We start from the raw sequence: 22,764 nt of genomic DNA on the forward strand, positions 1-22,764 counted from the left end.
AAGAAGCCAGCCAAAATGGGCTTTTTGATATTCCGCCATGCATGCAACCGCATGAAGTCGCATTGCGGCGAGACATGTCGTGTTCAATGTGAGCTCTGACGCGAGGGGAATTGTCCCCCGACACCCCTTTCCCTACCCTGTACGTGTTGATGCATACTTCCGAACATTTATCCTATACATGTGGGTTACGCAAGGGTGCAGTGATGGATAGAAGTTCTGACTAGAGCGGAAGGCGTTGAACAGCTACTTGTCACCATGAGAGTGTATCATTGAACATGCTTACTGGTTAAAATATTCGGTACAACTGTGCAAATAGTGCCAAAAACAAGCTGACGACATGTTATTTGATGAGACTGTGACACTCCGGCCCTGTAGGTGGCAGTGTGAGCAGATTGTAAGTGGCCAAAGTAGGAAATGAATTCCTGGATTTGCACCAAAATTTTAATGTAGTCTCCTAACTTGTATGCCTCTAGGACGTTCTGTGGGGATGAATTTGGTAGTTTTTGTATATCCATAAATATCAATAATTATCGATGATTATAATCAATGCTTTTTGGGCTTTTCTTTTGGAGGGTGGAGGGGCTTTTTCCTAAAAAAGAAAAAACAATGAATCATCAGAAAATAATTTATTACCATTTCATTATGAGTCTTAAAACAAACAAACAAACAATGTTTGGCCATCTTAAAAAATTTTTTTTCATGTCACAGTGGAGGATACATTTGGCTTTTTACACCCACAAATATTTTCTCATAAAATGTTGATATATTACTCGTTTGCTTATAACATGATAGTGACTTTGTTAGCATTTTCATCTTCCATGTTAATCGTAAAGTAATAAATTTCAAATACATTTTCATAAAAATAAAATGTTTTTTTAAATATGACGTGGGGTTTTTTCCCCGCGATTGGCTGGCAACTGGTTCACGGTGTCCCCCGCCTGTTTTTAGTTTCATTTTAAAAAATGTAAATTTTTTTCCATCCTGAATTCATCCTTTTTTGTTCCGCTTTTTCCACTCGAAAGTCGTCCTTTTTTTATACGAAAAAGTTTTTTTGGCATTCTATTTCCCCCCCACCCCTCTTTTTTCATTTAAAAAAAAATGTCCCATGTGGTGCTCATAAACTTCTGATCTTTTTTTTTTTTTTTTTGCTCATGATACTTTGCCTTTTACTAAAATCATTATGGCAAGCGTCCCCATGCCTTGACTTTCTCATGTCTACACTAAAAACATTAAATGATTCCCCTTTCAGTTTATTGTTCCTGCAGACAGTCACAAAGAGCACCTAAATGCATTTTTACTCTCTGTGGAGCTTTTTACTCGGCTCCTTTGACATGCTATTTATTTACCTAGCTTTCTGCTTCTATTCCATAAGCACAATTGGCTTTTTAGAGAGGACTTTTATTTCAAGATGGACTTCCACTTGGCTTTCGGAAGAGCAAGGAAAGATGATGATTGCGCTTCAGAAAGTCAATGTGGTCACAAGACTGTTCCGCTCGCCAGCATCCGTCTGGCTGGGTCAGTGGGGGTGTGGGGATTTGGTTGTGGGGGTTACAGAGGCAGTGGTGGTCTAGGTGGAGCGAGACCTTTACTAACAAGAACCATCCGTCCTGTTTCACCAGACGGCTGATGTCCTTTGAAGCCCAACCGGGTACAAGCTGTTGTTTGGCCGATTTATGGCTTTCACTTGTGAGCAAAAATTTGATGTCATAGCAGGGTGGCAGTGTGAATTCAACTTGACAAGAAGCAGTTTGGTAAAGAGTGAAAAATTCGTCAAGAAGATACTTCAAGCTCTTTAATGACACTCCCAGTTGAAGTTTGCTGTCAAAGTAAACATCAAACAAAGAGAATTACATGTGGATTTCCAATAACTAAATACCTTTGACTCAGAAATTTCCCCCGAGCTAGCTTAGTGCAGTTGTCCCCAGCTATTTTTCCTCCTGGGTGGTTTGTACAGTTCTGCACTGACTTTTGTGAGCACTGTTCTAGCCAGAATTGCCTCGCTGTCTTACAACCGACGCATCCATCTCTTCACAGTCAATAAACCTCAAAGGAACTTTGGGAGCGTATTGATGTCTTTGCGTTTGTTCTGATGAAGATCAACCCGCCGTCCCTCCTGAGAACATTAACCCACTTTCTTCCTTTTTCCACTCATCCTCTGACACAGAAACATCCGCACCTCTCCGAAGATCTTGACTGGTGACGGAGTTCAGACATTTCCACCGTTTCATCTATTTGCAGCATGTGTGATCCACGGCCATTTCTCAAAGGTTTGGTATGGCGCCCTCTAGTAGTAGTCTAGATGTTTGTTTTTTTTGGGGGGGGGGGCGTCTGAATTACATCACGCCACTCAAGGGATGGAAGGATGGCTGGATGGATGGCGGCACTTCAATTGACACCTCAGACAGCCGCGTCTCAGACGCACGTTGTGAGAATAGCATCTGAAGACGCAAAAGGAAGACGACGAGCGTCAAGTAAGAACAACGCACTCGCTCGGGGGAGTCGGCCTGGTGATTTATGTACGACGCCGACAGATTAAAAGCCAGACCGAGAAATAGAAATAGAATTATTCATCACTGTGCGAAAAAAAAAACACCTTTTAAAGACAAGAGTGCTACGAAACAACATATTTCAAATGGCAATCATCGAAATGGGCCTACAACGGTACTTTAGAGTTTGTACTTTTAGTCCTCCGGTCGGGGGCCTTTTGATCCTTTTAGCGTCCCAGTAAGGAGCCCTTTGCCTGGGCCTGGCTGACTCTGACGCTCCCCGCCAGCCTTGAGGAAGGTGACGGCTGCAGGCTCCGTAAATCTCCCAGTGTGCCGCAACATTTGTGCTATTTCGAGCTTTCCGTGGCCACAGTGAGTTTTGTGTAATTGTACATTTCTCTGGCATAAGTTGCAGCCCCGTTTCCAGCTCGTGCACTTCATCAGCTGACTTTGGTTGAGAGGGGGTGCACGCCCTTGACTGGAAGCCCATCAATCGCAGGTTATGTATAGACAAACACATTTTTTTTTGTGTGTTTTTCTGTTTTTTTTTTAAATGTGATTGTTCGAACTGGAGCAAATTTAGGAACAAAAACTGTATCGCAAACAAAAACCCAAAATGTGTCAGCAAGGCCCTGGAGCGAAGCCATCGGCACCAGCCAGGCTTGGACCCTGGAAAATGTCTTGGTTAAAGGTCAGCATCCATGTAAGTAATATTGATGCATCTGCTTCGATGTGCCTGGTGGAAATGGCGCACCCCTTCTTTTCCTCGCACAGCTTAAACGACCACATTTTAAAGCCCCTGTAAAGTAAGTGAAAATGAATGCATCTCCCTTAGTGAGTTGCACACACTGCCCACAGACAATGAGGCACTCTACTGCGGCCACGCAAGCCCCGAAGTCCCAGTCCACGTAATGGCTATCAAGTCGGACTTGTTTTTTTTCCCCTCACCTGGCTATTCCGCCTTCTCTCCATGACATGCATGAACTCACGGCCGACAACGAGGCACTCTAAAGCAACGACACCATCGTCCTATCCAGAGCGAAGATCCATTTTGGCAATGTTGCTGTAGTTGACTCGCCAACTATGTCGCCATTGTGCCGGATGACCGCTGATACCACTTTGCATGTTTTCAGCATTGTGTTCAGAAACAGGCTAAGACGTATAAAAAAAAAAAAAAACAACAGAAAAAAAACCGGAGCTCCACGGGGCATTTTAAACACATGCAAGTGTTATTTAGCCTCCAGTTGCAATATGTGTCCAATTCTTAGTGACAACAAAACAACAAGAGCAATGTAAAATTCCTCCCTACATTACTTGCAAGACCTACCTCGACTGAAACCGTGTTGATCTTTTGGGGAGCCGTTTGCGAAAAAAAAAAAAAAGGACGACTGGAGACATTTTTTGTATGAAATTCATCACTACCAGGAACACTGCGGTTGCAGGTTATTTTTGTTTCCACCTCACATCTGTGTGTTTAGTGCACACGCAAAGCAAGGAAGCCGACTAAACCTTGACTCCCATGTACGCGCACTCCAATCAATGGCGCGTGCGCGACTCCTTTCCTTGCGCTCGCGCCATTTGTTCCCTTTTCGCCACCCGCCCGCGTTACATCATGGCTTTGTTGCCAGCCGTTACCATTTGAATAATTTTGCATAACGGCTGACGCTTTGATGAAAAGGACTCAGAGGGAATGAAGAATGTCATCTTTTACTGCTGATTTTTATATGAACTCATCCTGCCTTTTGAATTGTCAACGCGGCGCGCGTATGCGGGTGCGTGCGAATGCACGGCTCCCCGGTGGGCTGTCAACTGCTATAATATGGCCGCCTTCTCCTTTCTCCTTCAATTGAACGATCGATCCACTTCATTATGTCTCGATTTCAGTTTCATCGTTAGCATGCAGTCTTTTAGCGTTAGGGGCCACGCAAATGCGATTGGCACAATATTTAAAACTGCTTTCAGTGTGTCATGGACCCTAATTAGCAGTGGTTCACTGTCAGAGCCAGCAAGCCTTTCTTTCTTGCAGTCCGTTTACAACCCAACTGTCTATTCGCTTCATTTTATCGTGTTTCTCTTGGCTGGGCTGCTTCCGATCCTTATGGATGTTTTTTGTCCCAGTCAGATTTCATCCTGTGTGTCGCTATGTCAATCCAATCTGCCCAGTATTGCTTGACCAATGTAACTTCAACCAATCATATTTCAAATTCATCCTGACGGCAACATTTTAGGTCCTCTGATTGGTCGTCAGATCAAAACTGTTTGATTGGCAATACACGATTAACATTACACTTGAACAGTGACTGATTCTGCCTCATATGACATGTGAAGGTCAAATAGAGGACATCGCATCAAGCATTTTTTCCCCAAATGATAATCCCACAAAACACACTAAAGAGATGATGTTAAGAGAATCGAGTTTGTGTTCACGATAGGTCCGCGTTTATTTATGTCTGAGCCCCCCCCCCCCTCCTCTTCTCCATTTCCATCCTCCATGTTTGCCTGGCGTCATTGAGCCGCCGCAGGGGAGGTCAAGGAGGAGGGGAGGTTGGGGGCGGGGGAGTGGGGGGGGGGCGTGATGAGAACAAGACCCACCTGACCGGCGCTAACGTTCGTTTCGCTTCCCGTAATTAGCACCGCCATTCACTTCTCATTCCAATCTGCGTGCTACTTATTGAGTTAATGTCTTCTGTGGCCCTCAGGTTACAGGAAGATTGTTCCAGCTGCTTTGCTCTGATGACGCAACCGAGTGTAGTGATGGTGGCGAGTGAGACGAGAAAAGGAGCCAATCAGAGCCGAGTTTTGTTTCATACCAAAAACAAAATGCGGGGCAAAGGTAAAACCAACATACATGGCTTCCTTGTTAACTGTCCCACCACTCTACAAAAACAAAATTGATTAGTTAAAGCATGATTCAACCAACAAAAATGTATGAAGGAACAAAGCAAAGAACTAGCTAACGAACTAGCTAACCTTCCCAGCCCTCTACACGTCTACGAAAATAATAATAATAATAATAATACATTTTATTTATAATCGCCTTTCAAGACACCCAAGGACACGTTACAATAACAAAAAACACAAAAGCATGAACGAACAAACAACAACCCTGCTCACCAGCTAAGCAACCGACCAACCATTTACAGTGCTAACGCCCATGACCAGTTCGTGTTGTCTCTGAGATATCTTTTTCTTCAACCCTTCTGTTTGTGTTTTATTATCCTTGCCTGGGCAAACCATTTGCATCACATTCTATGTTCCATTCTGCTGATTACGTCAGTGTCTTATTATCTGATCCTCAGGTTACAGGAAGATTGTTCCAACTGTGTGCTCGTCTCGCAGTTGCTGGTGACGCAACCAAGTGCACTGAGATGGGGAATGATTTTGTCAGCGTGTACTGGGATTTTATAACCTAATCCAATTACCAAAAAATATATAATAATAATAACCAGATAATTTCCCAACCACACTCTCATGTTCATGGAAATTGAGTGAAATATTCTGGCATAATACAACTAAACTTACTGTCCTACACGTCAACTAACTCACTAACCGTTTCCACCCCTATAATGTGAACATTATAGGGGTGACATTATAGGGGTGGAAATTCATTTTCCATTTGCCGATTTTACTGATAACGTAAATGCCTTTACTGCGATAGATCAGATTTTGAGTGATGTCATCTGCAGTCTTGCTTCCAGGTGGAGCTGATCCAGATCCACACCCCGGGTGTGAAAGTGAGCACCGAGGCGTTGCGTGAAGCCTCACATCAAAGGCGGGCATTGTTCTTCAACTGTGGCCCTCTTCGAGAGCCGGCTGTTCCACTGAGGACAATGACCATAAGAGCAGCATCATGGCATGTCGCCTCGGCAACCCGCCAGAGCGAGGTGAACATCAATAGAGCGAACTCGTTGTATGTTACCATGGCGACAGACGCAGAGAAGTAATCACTGTCACAAACGGACAAACGCTCGGTCTCATCTTCATGTCATGTTTTGATATCTCAAAAGTCAAACATCACTTGCACTTCAAGCCATTAATCATAGTCACGAGAAAACTAGCTTGTTAGCTAGCTGATTAGCCACCTAACAGACTAACAGACAGCTATTAATACAAATGTAATTTGCTAGGTTTTTCTGTCACAAAGGACCATTGTGCCTCAGGAATGATCCCCAATTTAAAAAAAAAAAAATGAACGGATTAAGTCAAGGTGTGTTTGTGACACCCCAAGAAATTAGCTGGATTTATCTTCATTTGCAGCCTGTCATTAACTGCCCTCCGACCACCGTTTGATGCTTAAAAAACGAATCTCGACACATCGCAGACGCCGTTCGCCCTTCAGACACTACATCATACTTAGCGCCGGGCCTGTCCCACAAGTACAAACACCTTCTTCTTCTTTGCCGCAGCAGGTGACAAATTCCCAAATAAGCGGCGCTACCCGCGCGTGACAGTGTTCACAAAACACCTCGTGCAGGAATTTTGATACTCCTCCCTGGGTCAAAAGTAGATACCAGACTGATGAATACCACAAATAAAGCCATAAGTACCACGCGGGAGTGGAATGGACTAGCCTAGTTTATCAACATTATGCAAATGAGACGATGAGAGTCATGCGGGTGTCATGAAAATCACACAAAACAGGTTGATGTTTTGCATTTATTTGATGTCATATTAACAAGCAGCAAATAGTTTCAGAGACAAAATTCTCTCAACCACGACGATATCCCCCCCCCCTCCAGCCACCAAAACATTACACTTTACCCCCCCCCTACATTTTCTCTCCATACATCTTGATTTTTTAAATCTCTTTCAACCTTTTTCATCACCCCCATTGAAGTGATTGACTGTTTCACTTGGTATCTGTTCACAAAACTTTTTATCACTTGCTTACCAGCCTCCTTTGGACAACAAGGGTGATTTTTATCGCAATGTGACCTTCCTGCTCAAAAAAAATGATTCAACTACAAAAAAAAAAAAAAAAAAGGACCCACTGTATCCAAATGAGTACACAGTGATAAGAGGAGCCCTGTGCTGGAACTCAAAGAAAACAGTGCAAAAAGGAAGGTAGCTTTGGGGATATGCTTTGAAGTACAACAAGCAAAAAATGTAATGCCACCCGAGTGTGTGCCCTGCTGAGGCCAAGCGTCACTGCATAAATCCCCGAAACAAAGAAAAGATGAGTAATGTAACAGTGTTGGGCTCTCAAATGAGCCATTGTGCCATTTCCAGATGTGAAACATTCATCAATTTGGCATCTTTACGGGTTTTGGGTGCCCGTCAATTGTTTTGTCTGTGTATTTTTTAATTTATTTTTTAAATTCAGAAATGGCTTACTGGCAAAAAGTATATGCAATACGGCTTTGAAATGGCTTGTAAGAGAAATCATCTGAAACAAATTATATAGAACCCCCCACCCCCTTCATCGGGGATTCCATTCCAGACCAACATTACAATAAATGAGTACCACAACATAGAAATACCCTATTAAAATAGTCCCTGGGCATGTTTTTTTTTAATAACACCGATGGCACTTCAATTTTTTTTTCCCGATCATTAAAAACAAACTCATACGAAGACATACAATATATTGAGAGTGATCAATAACAAATAACAATAAAAAATATTGTTTACACATCACAGTATCTGTGCTTTCTTGTTTGCCAAGAGGCCTCAGGTTACCTTGTTACGTTCTCTTTTGGTTCTGTTCAACCAAGACACTCACATGGGTGTCATTTTTTTCTTACCGCCTGCTGGGTGATCAGGTTTATCCAGTTTATCTGTCTTTCTTTTTTTTTTTCTTCTTTTTTTTAACAGTATCTCTGGCCCCACCCCTTTCTGCGCTGCCACTTCCGTCTTCATACTCACCTTTTTGCCTGTCGCAGGTGAGCTGCCGCCTGCGAGGTTACCGCGGGTTGGAGAATTCCCCCGAAAAGCAGCACTGCTTGGATAAAGTTTCCCGAGCGACCCAGGCAGACCGGGACAAAGTCCTTCCTTCCGCCCCTTTTTTCTGTGGTTTAATGTTACAACATTCTACTTGTCCAGGTGAACCGCATGTAAGTATACTTTTTTTTACCCCCCCCCCCCTCCCATTCAGCAAATCAACCAAAATCCCATTTTTCTATTCAAAACAAAGTTGATTTAAGTTGTTCTAAATTGTGTCTGGTTCTGGTTTGGTTGACGCACGTTTAGATTGCGTTTCAATGCATATTTGATACAGTGTTGTGATTTGAATCGTCCATTTGGATGTGAAAGACACTTTTTTCATGTATCTGTTCTGCTCAACTCGTGCGTCACTCTATTTAGCCAACATCATACGTTTACATTCCGTACCTGAATAGACAGGCTGCAATTGCTTTGAAATCCTCGTACTTTGTAAAAGTTTCCTATGACTTTAAGGGTTCTATTTTTGTAGAGAGACGCACGTGCGCTCGACCGTAAAAACTGGCACATCTTCATTTTCTTGCTGGGGCAAGTCTACTATAACTGTGTTTGGGAATTTGGCAGTCTGCGCTGCGTCTATGTGGGCATTCCGGCGTCATTTTCAGTTACACGCCTCCGCCACACCTGACAATTTGGTGGCACAAAACTTTAGAACAGATAAAAGCATGTCTAAGTTGTGGCGCAGCTGGTGTAATGCGATTTTTTTGATCAATGCGTGGCCAGACAGCTTCTGAGCGCCGGTAACGTGTTGGGTGGATGTAATTCGATTTCATTCAGAAATAGGACAACCGTGTGCACCAATCCCTCTGAATCAATGTAGAAATTCATTCATTGAATGAATGATTGTTCTTATATTTATTATAGTTTTAAGAGCAACAACTATAGGGTGGAGTTGTCACACACCAACGCATGATTGGTGGTGTAAGGTGCCCAATTCACAGCGGCCAACTTTACACCATCCATAAGTGGAGTGCCGTTCTTTTTAAAAATGCTTTGTGCTCGTCAATCTACTGCTTGGACTCCAGCGAGTCCGCCACTCCAGTGTTGAATTTAAAAGGAATTAGGAGAGCCTTTTCCATTGGGTGAGAAAGAAGCCGGCTGTGTTCTCACCCACAACGGAGCAAACGTCCCTTTCTAGTGTGCTCAACTACAAAAACATCAAAAGCCACAGTTTGACTGCACTTTGTGCCGGAGTTGCATAAAAATAGGCCCCCAAAAAATGGATGACACTGCAAAATTATGTTATAGCCTAACAACTCTTTTTCGAGAGGACTGTCAGAACGCATAGATTGAACTAGCTATGTAGCTAACGGATTACCTAGCTGATTAGCTATCTATCTAGCTGTCTAATTATCCCACTAGTTACCGAGATAGCTATATAAATAGTTATTTAGAAATGTATATCTACCCTAGCCCCCTTTCTGAATGTCTCTATCCAGCTATTTATTGAGCTACCTACTGGAGCTTGATATCCATTCAGCATATATAGCTAGATACCTAGCTTTCTAACAAGCAAGTTGTCTCTTATGGTGTGAGAATCTATATGAAAAATGTGTGAATTTGAATTTAGGAAGAGCAGGTTGAGATGGGTGTGTGAGTGTGTGTGTTTTAATAGTTTGTGTAGTTAAAGTGGATTCCAACTAAGTTAATGTGAAAGCCCCCCCCAAAAAAATGTGTATATATACATATCTGCCTTCCTGGAAGTTTCTATGATTCAGCAACATGTCTGAACAAAAAAGTGACTTGATTGTGTTTTCGCATGCCTGATGTTAATTTGTTGCTCCAAGTAAATGTTTAGTTTCATGTCCAAGCAGAGCCGCTCGCTCATCCGTCAAATGCGCTGCCAGTTAGCAGAAAAATACAGCTTCAATGTAATCTATTCTAGGGCAGCCATTTTGTTATTTGTTTGTATTTTGAACGCTTTCCGCGTGGATCTTAAATGCTAGCTGCTTGCTTCAACCTTGTTAGCATCGTTTTGCAGTGCTGTTCCTCAAGTACATCACCGGAAAATGCTCCACTTCCATTGTTTACGTACATCTGCGCCTCATTTTACATCACTCCGGGAAAAGTGCGGGAGACGATAAATACTAACTAGCGACTTCTCTGGAATGATGGAAAATTGTACCTTTTATCCGTTAGGCTATAAGGTGTATTTTTCACTCGCCGCCGCTATTTTAGTGAGAGTGTCCTGTTTTTGGCTCTCCGGTATGGTTAAAAGTAGAAAGATGTTTTCACACTGGGTTGATTTTTGGACCAAAGTTTCATGGGACACATCTGTGCTGTATGTTACACATACAGTACATTTGACAATAAAGCTTATCCAATCCAATCCAAAAAATGGAAATTAGCTGGCATGGTATACCATATCCTGATTAACTTCTCAGGTCATTTCTGATCACGTAGGCTACCTATAACTATGTGGTTGATTTGAAACATGAGTTTTTCAATTTGGCAAAATATTGAAGAATTTTTGCCTTGGAAAAAGTACAAATAATGATCCATACAACAAAGTGCACACATAAAGATTGTCATTATGTGCGTAGCCGGATATAAATATTAAAAATCAGTCTGCTTGCACTCTGCTTTTGTTGGCACTGGCCATCATCCGAGCATTTCGGGGACCAAAAAAAAAAAAATCACTTTGAACACACCCCATGCTACAGGACCATATATTCTGATAATCAGGCCGTATGGTACCCCATTTTAATCTTTTCAAATGTGCACATATGCATTCTTTATTTATCCTTATTTGTCTGTTTTATTCATTATACTTAGTGAAAAGGCAAAACAAAAGAGGGCAAAACAACAGCAAAGCATGAACATATGTGCCCTTACATAAACTGAAACATGAGCCTGTCGTGCCAAGAGCCTTTCCCTTGTTTTTTTATCACAAATCGCAGAGCAAGAAGTGATTACTGTGTAGTCTTGGAGTGTTTGTGTATTAGATTGCAGGGTGAGTTATTGATTAAACGTTGGAGTTCAGGTGCATGTTGAACAACCGCCTTATCGCACCACCCCGCCCGCACACCCTCCCCAACGGCATGCGGGTGTGTGCGCTTTTGTCAAGGCATGTGTGTGCTCCATGTGCATGTCTGTACGCGCATTTGTGTGCATGGGAAAAGGCTTTTAATGTGTTATCCTCGTTCCAGATGCAGCTTGTATGCCATTAAGCAGGCACTTTTGTCTATTCCCATTCCTGGAGTATGGTGAGGACACAGATAAGAGTGGAGGGGACTGAAATAACCTGGAACTGTTTTTCATCAATCAAATTATGATTTTTATTATTCTTATTTTTCGAGCCAGTAGTGAAAAAAATGTTCCTTTTTTTAAATTTTGCAATAAAGTAAAAAAAAGTTTTCAATTTGTGTTTTTTAAATTTGATTGTATTTCTTCCATGTGCATTACTCTATTTTATGTCTGTATGTATTTAATTTTCCATTTTTGTTATTCGATTTGATTTAATCTATGCATCTAGTCCTTTCCACTAACACGATTTGATCAAAAAACAGTTGACAAAGATGATTTCACTAAAAATATCTTGCACTGTTTATGCAGGCTTACAGCTTTTGAGGTTCAATCTGGATGGGATCCCGTTTGCACATTTGGCAGCAATTGAATTCTAACTCTGCAAATCCCATTTCGCGTATCATCAGATCAGGCTGTAATTTAACAGTTTTTTAGGAGGGTCTTATTTATTTCCTTCCGTCGGTCTGTAGAGTGTTGTATGTGTCGTAGTGACATTGTGATGCGGCAGCCAAGATCCAATGACGGGTCCTGAAACCAAGTGGCATCCCGTTGTTTGAGCCCCATTGAGATGCCCATTGCCAAGGTGACGTTTGTCTGACTGAGCCCATCTGTTAGTGGCCCGCTTTCTGGATGACGTAAACCTAAGTAGCAACACAACAGAGAGAACTGGCGTTTTGGCTGCATACATGTTGCTCAACAGATTATCAGTACAGAAGTGATGAGCAGAACGCTGAGCCCAACTTCTTTGCGTGTTAGGCCAACTACATCATCGGCAAGGGGGGCATCCTGCAGTTTACCTGCCAATGTCATGCACGGACCCCAGTGAGTCCATTTATCTTTTTACTGTGTCAAGTACGGCATATTTGTCCGCACTACATGTTCAGCCATGCAAATGAGGGATGCCACAAGGATTGGCCAGGAAAAGACTATTTCCATCCAAACACCTTGTTACGACCAATTCTATCGGCAAAAGTTTTGCAAAATACCAAAGGGAAGAACTGCCCCCATGTGCACAGTTGGACTGCACTTTGCGCTAGACTTGCGCTCAGAACAAAAACAGGGCCCTTCATCTGAAGTGAACCCCACCCAGAGCCACGGTTTTTGCATGCTACATCTTATTTAGTGCTCACCAAGGTGTCAGATGATAAAGTTTACACTTAGCCAAACAAACTGCACAATCAGAGCAACACTGGTCCGTCGAGCATTCACACTCGGCCACCCTCGCAGATGCTTGTAAGCAGACTTCGATCACCTAAAGAGGTTGTCTCAGCGGATCTCTTGGTTGGTGGCTACTAGTTTTTGGAGGATTGTTTACACTTGACCAAACTATTCACACTATCATTGGTAAGTGGTCTGGGTCCACTTTGCGCACCAAGGTTCAGGCGATGGTGTTGACATCTAACCTTGACCAACTGTGCTCCCTGAGCAAATATGGTCCCTGCCTTTGGTTCTCACTTGAGCTGAAGTGAATTGAACCGCACTACAGTTTGTTGACCAAGATCCAGGATGAACTTTGTGATCTAGAAAATGTACGTGCGCATTTGTTCACTGATGTTTCATATTTCTTCTTTTCCTAGCTAAGTTACCCTCCAATATGTCCCGCTTGTGTCCACCTGATCGGGTCTAACCAGAACTGCAGCCTCAACTCACAATGGCGGAGGCTTCCGCACCACCTCTTGACGACCCCGTCTGCCAGATCTGCCTGCAGCCACTCGCCCAACCGTCGGACACGCCCTGCGGACACACCTACTGTCAGGCGTGTCTTGCCAGCTGCCTTTTGGAGAGCAACCTTTGCCCGGTTTGCCGCCAGCCCCTCAAACTGCAGAACTGCGTGGAACCCAGCATGCTTATGCACAAAATGATGGACAAGCTGGCTGTGACTTGCCCTGCCACTCAAGTCCAGGCCCCTGCTGACCTGGAGGACTCCATGAACAACAGGTAGAAAATCCAAACACCGGTGTTGAGTGTGAATGCTAAAAATGAGAAGCCGGTAAGCTAACAATCCGGCTTGTCATTCTTAAAAATTGTACCAAACATTTTCAGTGGGCAGCTCGAAACTGCTGTGTCCATGGAGGACACCCCACCGCCCCCGGCTTCCTCATCGGATTCGGGTCTTCAGTCGCCACAAACAGACCTGTGTGTCTCATGCGGTCACAGCCACCAGCTAGAGGAGAACCATGAGTACAATTACAAAGAAGAGGTAGACAACGACCTGATGTGCCACATCTGCCTGCAGCCGCTTATTCGACCGCTGGACACACCTTGCGGGCACACCTACTGTCAGGAGTGCCTCACCAGTTTCCTGCTCGAGAGCGACTTCTGTCCAGTGTGTCGCGCCCCCCTCATGTTGCAGAACTGCAGGAAGCCAAGCTTGCTGGTGCACAAGCTGCTCGACAAGCTGACTGTGGTTTGCCCCTTCAAGGATCACTGCACTGAAGTTTTGGCCCGAGGTGACATGGAAGACCACATCAGAAGCAGGTGAGGAGGCTGATACCAAACTGTAGTAGATCTTAGGGCAATATATACATACAAAGAAATGTACCGGTACTGCCTTTTCAGTGGATTTCTTCCTATTTACCATGTGTTTAACTGACTAACCACTTTCTTCTAAATTGTCAAACTCCGGCTTCGGTGCCTAAAAGGGAAAGCTTTCATCCAAACTAACACAGCCCCTATGTTTATCCAACATTAAGAGCACTGTGTTTTGACTTCCTTTCGGGCCGGGCTGTGTTTTCATTAACGCTCATTAGCACTCGGCTAGCCTGAAGGCCTCTGAGACGATGAGTGCATCTCAGCAAGATTATCACACACGAGCCGCATAGCCACAGAGTCTCACTGTTTATCTTTAAAAGAGAATCTTTTTGTGTTTTCGTTTGAGATTGGTGTTTCTCATTTGCACATGACTTGACCACCCCCTGAAAACAGGCCCTAGATGTAGATTTAGAACACCTTGAAATTGCTTTAAATTGTGATCAAATACAAAATAAGTCTCCTTAATAAAAAAAAAAAAAAGAAGCTACATTAATGTCATTGTAAAATGCTAAAAACTTTTTCGTAAAAAGCTCCAACTTGTGTGTGTGTAGCAGTTAGCCCGTTGATGGCTAACTAGCAAGTGGTTACCGCTAACAGTTAGCAGTGTTGATTTTCTCGTCCAGTGTGTGATAACAGAATGACCGAAGGGCCTTCATGTGACTTTTGAAGTTTATTTTTCTTCTAAGGCTACTTTTTTTCTAAATAGCCAAGAGCTCCATCTTTGACAAATGAACGTAGCAATCAGCTGGCAACCCAACTGACTAGCAGGCGGTTAGCATGAGCAGCTCATGCTCACGTTTTTCTTCTTCATTTGTCACAAAACAGCCTCTAGAAAGGAAATGACTCTTCCACTGTCTATTCGAATGAGCTACGCTGAAGTATCGCAATAACAGCGAGACACAGCGTGTTTTTGTGTGACATTTTAGCCATAACTTTTCCCCAAAACTCTTCAGATTTTGAGGGCTCCGTTGTAACGTTGGCAACGTAAGCGGTCGAAGTGCGTCACAGTTAACCGATTGCTAGCGACCCTTTTGCTATACGTGACGGGGGTTGGTCCCTATTGGTGAGGACCCCCTGTACTTACATCCATATGCTGAGATCTAACTTATACTTGACAGTAACAAGGAAACTTAAGGTGGACTGTCGCGGTACAGCGCGTCCGTGATTCTTCACACCTTACGTTGCCTCTCGCCGGGGAGGAACGGCACATTCTCACAGTAACTCGGGATAGGAAGCAATTATAAGCCCCTCCTGCGAATGACACCCCCCACCGCACTTGCCACAGTGGGAGGGGCTGGCAGCAATGTCAGGGAGCAATCTGGCAGCGGTTCAAGTGTTGTCATGGCTGAGAGCGCCGTGCCGTGCCATCTGGTCATGTTGCTGCTTTCACGCTTGTTGAATCCTGCTTGGTATCGGGAGTGTTGATGAAGAGTTATTCAAGGCGCAATCCGATGTAAAATGGGCGACGTTTTCATCCGAGATATTCAATATCCCCACCGGCTTTGACGGCTGATCGTGTCGGAACTTGTTTGGATTCCAACCTCATGTAGCTGCAAGTTGACAACAGCTTTTCTTCAGTGCCATTAGACACGTTAAGGGGACACTTAATTCGGGACTCATGCTGTTTAGATCCAAAGCGAAAGTGCGGTCAAAATCAATCAGTGCCTGATTTGGAAGCTTGTGAGTTTTTGGTAAGATTGTCTATCCTTGTAAGTCATCGTATTTTTTGTAGAGTTCGGACTCGCACCTAAAATCTCCAATTACCAATCATGTTAAGGCCAGGGAATTATGTTCAAATTTATTTGTCATCATCCAAAAAATGAAAAATTCAATTTTATCTAAATGGTAAATGGAATCCACTTACATTCAACTTTATCTTCATCCTACAAAGTTCATTTATTTCAATCAAACATATTGGAGTGTAGCCTCCAGAGGCACGTTGATGAAACGCTTCAAACCACGGAGAGGTTTTCCTTTTTAGTTTAAAATAACTTACCTTAATCTCCAGGATACCATGCTTCACCCTGCCCAATGGCAGAACCATGGATGTTTTTCTTGTTGTTCCACCCATTTTAAATCCGTCCCAATCGGTTGTACCAGCCTCGTTCTAACTAGCACTAAGCTAGTTTGTCCCTTAGGTCCGGCAAACTCCCTTTGCTGCTTTAATTGCTATTTGGGGTTGTCGATCGCAGTTTAATAGAAGTACACTGCATCATAGCAACAGAAATGTTATCATATTTTGAGCCCCTCACATGGCGAACATAAAACTGAACAAATACAATGCCAAATTGTATGTTCCCTCACCGTGATTATTCAACTCATCCATTATGTATATACAATAGCTTCAATCCCCATCTTTTTAGTCAAAGTGAGAGTAATAGAGCAACACGGCAGGGTGATCATTACTGTGAAGTAATAATCGTTTGCCATGGGTGGGAAATTAACAAGGAAATTTGAGACGTGAGTGTGTCGGAGCGTTAATGTAGAAAGCTATTAAACGACTCCTCAAGGGGCCACGCCACTTTCCACACGCAAACTGCGTCCCATCGCAATTTCCATTTCCCCGCATACCCTGCGGACTATTCAAATAGGACAGGAAAATGTAATGTACGCCACAGCGACACATTCAGCCTGTAACCAAAGCACTTCCATGCGGCCTCGTTGATTTATGACCTGCTGAAAGAAAAAAAAAATCTGCGCTGACAAAATCAATTGTTTTAAGTGTACCAATTATAATGACTATTATTGGACAATTTTAGCACCGGAAACGTAGCTTGATCTTTCACTGGCTTTTTTTTTTTTAACCTCTAAAAGCATCATAATTCTTGTTTGTTGGCTTTAATTTAGCCACTTGATTTTAACAAGTGTGCATCAAACAGATATTTACTGTCTGTCTGTTCTTTTTCACCATTCATTCTCCAAGTTTGGCCACTGTCGGTTCATTAAATGGATGGAGCTATGCTGGAGAGAATACAATACAATACAGTTTATCCAAACTTACCTCACCGCTGCTTGAGGGGATGCTAAGTCTGTGCAAATTAGGTGGTTTCACGAGCCACGACGATCCTTTTTTTCATTCAAATCGGACGCCATAGAAAACGGCTTTATTAAAAAAACAACTGCATACCTGTCCTGTACCATAATCACAACAGCATGTTCGAGTGGCGTGTATCCAACCAGTGCCCAGGAAGCAATAGATATGAATAGTTAGCTATCACATAGTCCTTTTGGACTGTACGGCGATGCTTCAGCTAATGTCTAGGCTTTTTGTTTGCTTAGATGGGAATGTCGCCACTACCAATATGGCCGCCACATAGGTATACCTGTTAGCCAGATCTGTACTGGATGGCCATTTCTCCATATAAAGAAGACAAAAACTTTTTAAGAATGTACGCAAGAATGGTCTTCCAAGCATGAGTCTTCCAAGCATGAGTCTCTTTGTAAAATAGAACGGCTGTGTACTTCTCAACTTCCCCCTGACTCTGATATATTTCCGTGAAAACAGCATGAAATTTATCTTGGATTTTTTTTTTTTCCCAGCCGAGTCATCCAAAGTACTCAACCGATGCATTCTTGTTTTAAGCTAAGACAAGAACAGCAACGGGTATTCCGTGCCTTCTTGCTTGATTCGTACTTTCAATTGGAACAGCACTTGGACCGACATGACATCACATCACAAGGACTAAACAGACAAGAATGCAAATTGAGAAACGGCTTCTATCCGGGACAACAATCGAATTTTTCTCCCAAGTCAAGGTACCACTGCACTGTGAACAACAGCTCCCGCCCCCGCTTGGCACATTGATTCCCTGTTGTGTTTTGCTCCTGTAGACTCTTTCGCACATCAACTCTATACAGTAGGCAGGTTCATTCCAGCCGTCACACCAATCTGCTGCACAGCGAGTGGCCCATCGATGAAGAGGATCGAGGGGCGGGGGGGGGGGGGGGAGTGATTCCCTCATCCTCATCCTCCTGCTCGCTCTCCCCTCCTTGGGAGGCCAATGCGGAGGACATACACATGTGTGCGTCGCACGCCGCGTGAGTGTATGTGTGTGAGGGAAGAACCGACGGCAGCAGCCAAGCAGGTAGCCCCCGCCCCTCTCCCCTCCTTCCTCAATTTGGTCCGTTCCATCTCACCACCACCACCCTCCCTCCCGCTCATTGGTTTCTGCTGCAGTATAAGTCACAGCCTGCGCTCTTGTCTCTAACACACACACGCACACACGCGCACGGACGGAGACAAACACACGCGCATACGAGCACAAATCCTCTTACAACTGGCCGCTGCCCAGAGCAGATTAAAGGGGGGGCTGCACATCTCCGATTGTAGTCCAAATGTGCCACCTTCCTCCTCCTCCTTCTTCTTCTTTCTACACTTTGTCCCCTTCCTTCTCCACAACAGCGGGACCTTCTTCTTCTTTTCCATCGTCTCCTTATTCATCTTCTTCCGACGTCCTCTGGCCCGCCTGAGGCACAGGAGCAACCTGTCCAGCTTTGCGGGACGGAAAGGATTCATTCGGGCAAGATAAGAGAAGAGGGGTGGCGGCGGGGAGTTAGTGGGGGTGGATGGGTGGTGGCGGGGGTCTGGTGTAAAGTAGTGGAGGTGGAAGAGGAAGACGAGGAGGGGGGCAGAAGGGTGTTTGCGTGGGGGTGCTGGGGACGAGGAGGAGAAGACGAAGAGGGAGCCAGAAGAGCGCGGCGAGGAGCCAGCAGAGCAGGGAAGGGAAGGAGGCGACCATGAAGGCTCTGTTGCTGCTGGTTCTGCCCTGGCTCAGCCCGGCCAACTACACTGACAATTTGGGCAACCTGCACATCCTCTATTCCGAGCTGTGAGTACAACGCCCCCCCCCCCCCTCACGCCGTCAAACCATAACATCAACAAACCCCCCGCCACCACCACCACCACCACCACCACCCCCTGACCTACCCATCGTTCCCATTCCACTCCATAATTGCGTGGAAACAATGTGTTGACCCTCAAACCTGCTCCCATCCATTCCGTCGGATGACTCGAAGCGGGGCACATACCGTAGACGCACTCGATTCTGCAGGTAGAGCATCGCGCTCTCCGGGACTGTTTGGATGCTGCAGCTTTTGGCGCTGACAACCAGTGAAACTGCCACAGAGCCACACTGGATGATGCACTTTTCACAAACGGCGCAGCTTAGCTTAGAAATGCATCTGGAGTGACGAATCTGGGTAACTAAATTCACCTTTGGGTTACTCGGCTACTTTGTGTCATAGTTCATATCACAATTTTTTAATTTTTTTTTTTGGGCGACATTTGAAAGCAAAGCTCACGGCACGGTGAAAGAGTCGGGTTTGGATCTTTGTTCCCTGTGCTTGCTTGGGATTCTCCTGGTACTTCGGCTTCCTCAAACATTCCCCAAAGAGGCGCGTTAGCTTCATTAAAGGACTCGATACCGTTCAGAGGTGTGAATGTGAGTATTAATCGTCATTTGTCCCTTTGTGAAACACGAATAATGGCTGGCAACCAGTCCGAGGTGTACTTAGATTCTTCCCCCATATTCAAGTGGGATAGGCTCTGTAGATACTGATCACACGTGACCCTAATGAGAACACACGCAATAGAAAATGGATGAATGATATTACACTAACGCAGTTGTGCTCGGATCAGTTGCCAAACATGTGCTCCAGACGTCCAAGTTGTTTTGCCAAATGGAAGCAAATGAAAGTAATTTTTATTCATTTATTTTTTGCCTTTGAACTCGAGAGTCAATCATTGAAGCTGTTGTCAATGCATCGGAAGAAGAAAGCAACTTAGCGTGACACTTGTCAGCCCGTCTGCTGCTACAGTCAATAGATCTGTTTGAATGTTCATTGGAGCGTCTCTATGTAGTGTTTTTGTTTTTTTTTGTTTTTCAGGTACTCTGGCTTCTTCGCCCATTCCAAAAACATGCATGTTAGGTTGATCAAAGACTCTAAATCCTCCATCAGTAGCAATGTGAGTGAAAAAGCTTGCATGGTTTGCGATTGACAAGTCCGGCAGTGTACCTCGTCTGTGGATGGCTAGTTTCAGAAGAAGTCTACTTTCCACTCAGACTACCGCCAGATGAGATGAGATGAGAGAGTATAAGGTCACTTGCCGTGCTTTTTACCCTCCATCTGCCCGCACATACGCCCGCTTGACTTCTAATAGCGCCCGCTTACTGTATGTGGGTCAGTTGGAGCGTGGCGAGCTTCGGGGCAAAACGTCATCGTGTGTGGGGGGGAAGCGTCTGCCTCTCACGATCGTTCGATTATGATGTGATGGACAAACGTGGACGTCGTGTTTTTCCGGCTGGCTGGAGACAGTGGTCACGCTCCATTTTTCTTCGTCTTCCAAGCTGACAGGAGTAGGTTCGCTGCGTTCGCCTACTCGTCTTTTACTGTTGTTTTTATTCTCAAGGGTGTGTGTTTTGTACTGGGTTTACCTGATGTGAATGCAGTGTGCAATGCTGTGGAATATAGACAGGTGGATATTAGAGCCGTAGGGGGTGGGGGATGATCGGGGGGCGCAGGGTTAGATGGAGGTAGTGAAATTTCTGCAATGGACAAATCCTTTCTTCAGAAAGAATTCTCTTTATTCCAACAGCGAGGCAAAAAATGAAAAGGCAGCTGCAGCCGGATCACACTCGGCTCTGCGCCAAAGAGAGATACAGTTTTGGTTCACAGGCAACAATCGATTTCTCTATTCTGTATAACATTGTCTTCAAGGAATGAATAGGAGGAAAGGCAATATGTGGCAAAACAATCACTCTCAATGTAATGTGAGGCATAACAACCACATATCCACGCAGCAAAAAACATCACTCAAAGCTACGTGTGGCATAATCACAAATTCCCAGACTAAAACAATCACACTTAAAACTAGGTCTGGCATAACAATCACACACTTGCGCAGTAAAAGTATCATTCTCAAAGCTACATCTGGAATAAAAATCACATGCTCATGTATGTGGCATGAAAAGCGTACACCTGTGTATGTAGCATAACAATTCCTTGCTTTTTTTATGTGGCAAAACAATCACACTGGTGTATGTGGCATAGCAATCACACGCCCATCCTCTTCAAACAATCACTCCCAAAGCTGTGTGCCATAACAATGACGCACATGCATAGCCCAAATAATCACTCTTAATGTTAGAATGCGTTGTATAACAATCACACACCTGTATAGTAAAAAAAAAAGTAATTCCAAAAGTTGTGTGTATCATAAAACGACCCACTTCATAACAATCATATACTGTACATGTGTAGTACAAAATCACTTTCAAATCCACATAATTTTACTGTGCTTGTGCCGTCTATTGTCTTACTAATGTTATTGTCTGTAGTTATAATTATTGTTGCTCCATGTACAGCACTTTGTATACAGCGGTGGTTGTTTTAAAGTGCTTAATAAAAAATGCAGTCGCGTTAAGTTGTATAAACACAGCCCGTATGCAAGAAAAAAAAACGGTGCGCTATTTGTAATGTACATTACTGCCACCTACAGGGCCGTAGTCGTGGTACAGTATAAGGAAAAAAATCTAAAGTGTGTTTTCTCCTCAAAGGCTCAACTTCTTAAACACTACCATTAGCCCGGCAATGCTCAACCGTTCAGCACGCATCTGCAGGGTGTTTGATCACGCTTCAGCATGAACGCACCCTAACGGGATTAGCAACCCCAAAGGCACGCGCTAGCTGGATCCCAACTGTACGCGTCACTGGTTTTACAGCAGAGGTTCCGAGTCATTGGGTCATCGAACCTCATGACTCAATCTCTCAACTAATTAGACTTTTCGTCCGGGCCCCTGTCTCATTCTATTTGGACATATGGAGGGCTAAAGGGTTCTGAAGTCCAATAAAAGAAAAAAAATATTGAAGCACACCTCAGAAAGGGAATATATTGGTCTTTGTGGTATTCGGGTGGCAGTCTTAGTTGGAATATGTTGGTCATAACAGGGGTGTCTCATTTTTTGTCGCAGGCCACTTCGGAGTTACGGCTTCCCTCGGAGGGCTGGTGCAAAATCTCAACGTTATTTATTACCTATGACGATTTGACATTTCGGTACAGATTTCAGCAAGAATCATGATCGTCGACACACGATGATTTGCTCCCGCGGGCCACATAAAATGACGTGGGGGGCCGGACCTGGCCCCCGGGCCTTGACTTTGACACCTGTGATCTAAGACAATCTTGTAAATGTGTGTCTCCGTTGAACAAAAACCACATCGCCTCGAAGGTTAGAACAAATAGCGATCAAAGTTGAATGTTAAACGGTAACTGTTGAAGGTGCAGAAAATAGATGCAAGTTGGGGAGATAAATTCCAACCCCCATAAATAAACCAGAGGATCCAGTTAATGTGCATTAGACGCTTGCTTGATGACGTACAACGCACGTATGTGCGCAGCGAGTGTGGTGCATCTGAATCATGCATGCTGCATTTCATTTATTCATGCGGCTAAGTGAGTTTCGGGTTGGGACCGTTTCTAACGCCAAATAAGCGGGAACAATTTTTTCTGTGCGACGCATCTGGGAAAGGAGATCGGCCACAGTCATCAATGAGCTCTTCT

The 22,764-nt window shown here is 44.1% G+C and overlaps 1 protein-coding gene across 2 annotated transcripts in view; it reads left to right on the forward strand.

Moving 5' to 3' along the window:
* The first annotated feature begins 6,355 nt into the window (after positions 1-6,355).
* lnx1 (ligand of numb-protein X 1) overlaps positions 6,356-22,764 on the forward strand; it is a 32,249-nt gene continuing 15,840 nt past the window's right edge. Inside the window, exons 1-4 of one of the 2 annotated variants that reach the window (XM_086115277.1) lie at positions 6,356-6,370; positions 8,369-8,539; positions 13,250-13,610; positions 13,716-14,150. In XM_086115277.1, the coding sequence (XP_085971403.1) occupies positions 13,324-13,610; positions 13,716-14,150 (722 nt within the window). In that variant the 5' untranslated portion in view covers positions 6,356-6,370; positions 8,369-8,539; positions 13,250-13,323. Of the gene's footprint in view, positions 6,371-8,348; positions 8,540-13,249; positions 13,611-13,715; positions 14,151-22,764 lie in introns of those variants that run through there. The other variant, XM_086115278.1, reaches the window with a different exon arrangement.

This window comes from Hippocampus guttulatus, chromosome 7 (assembly GCF_054856545.1).
Source record: "Hippocampus guttulatus isolate MCC_2025c chromosome 7, RoL_Hgut_1.0, whole genome shotgun sequence".
NCBI lineage: Eukaryota > Metazoa > Chordata > Actinopteri > Syngnathiformes > Syngnathidae > Hippocampus > Hippocampus guttulatus.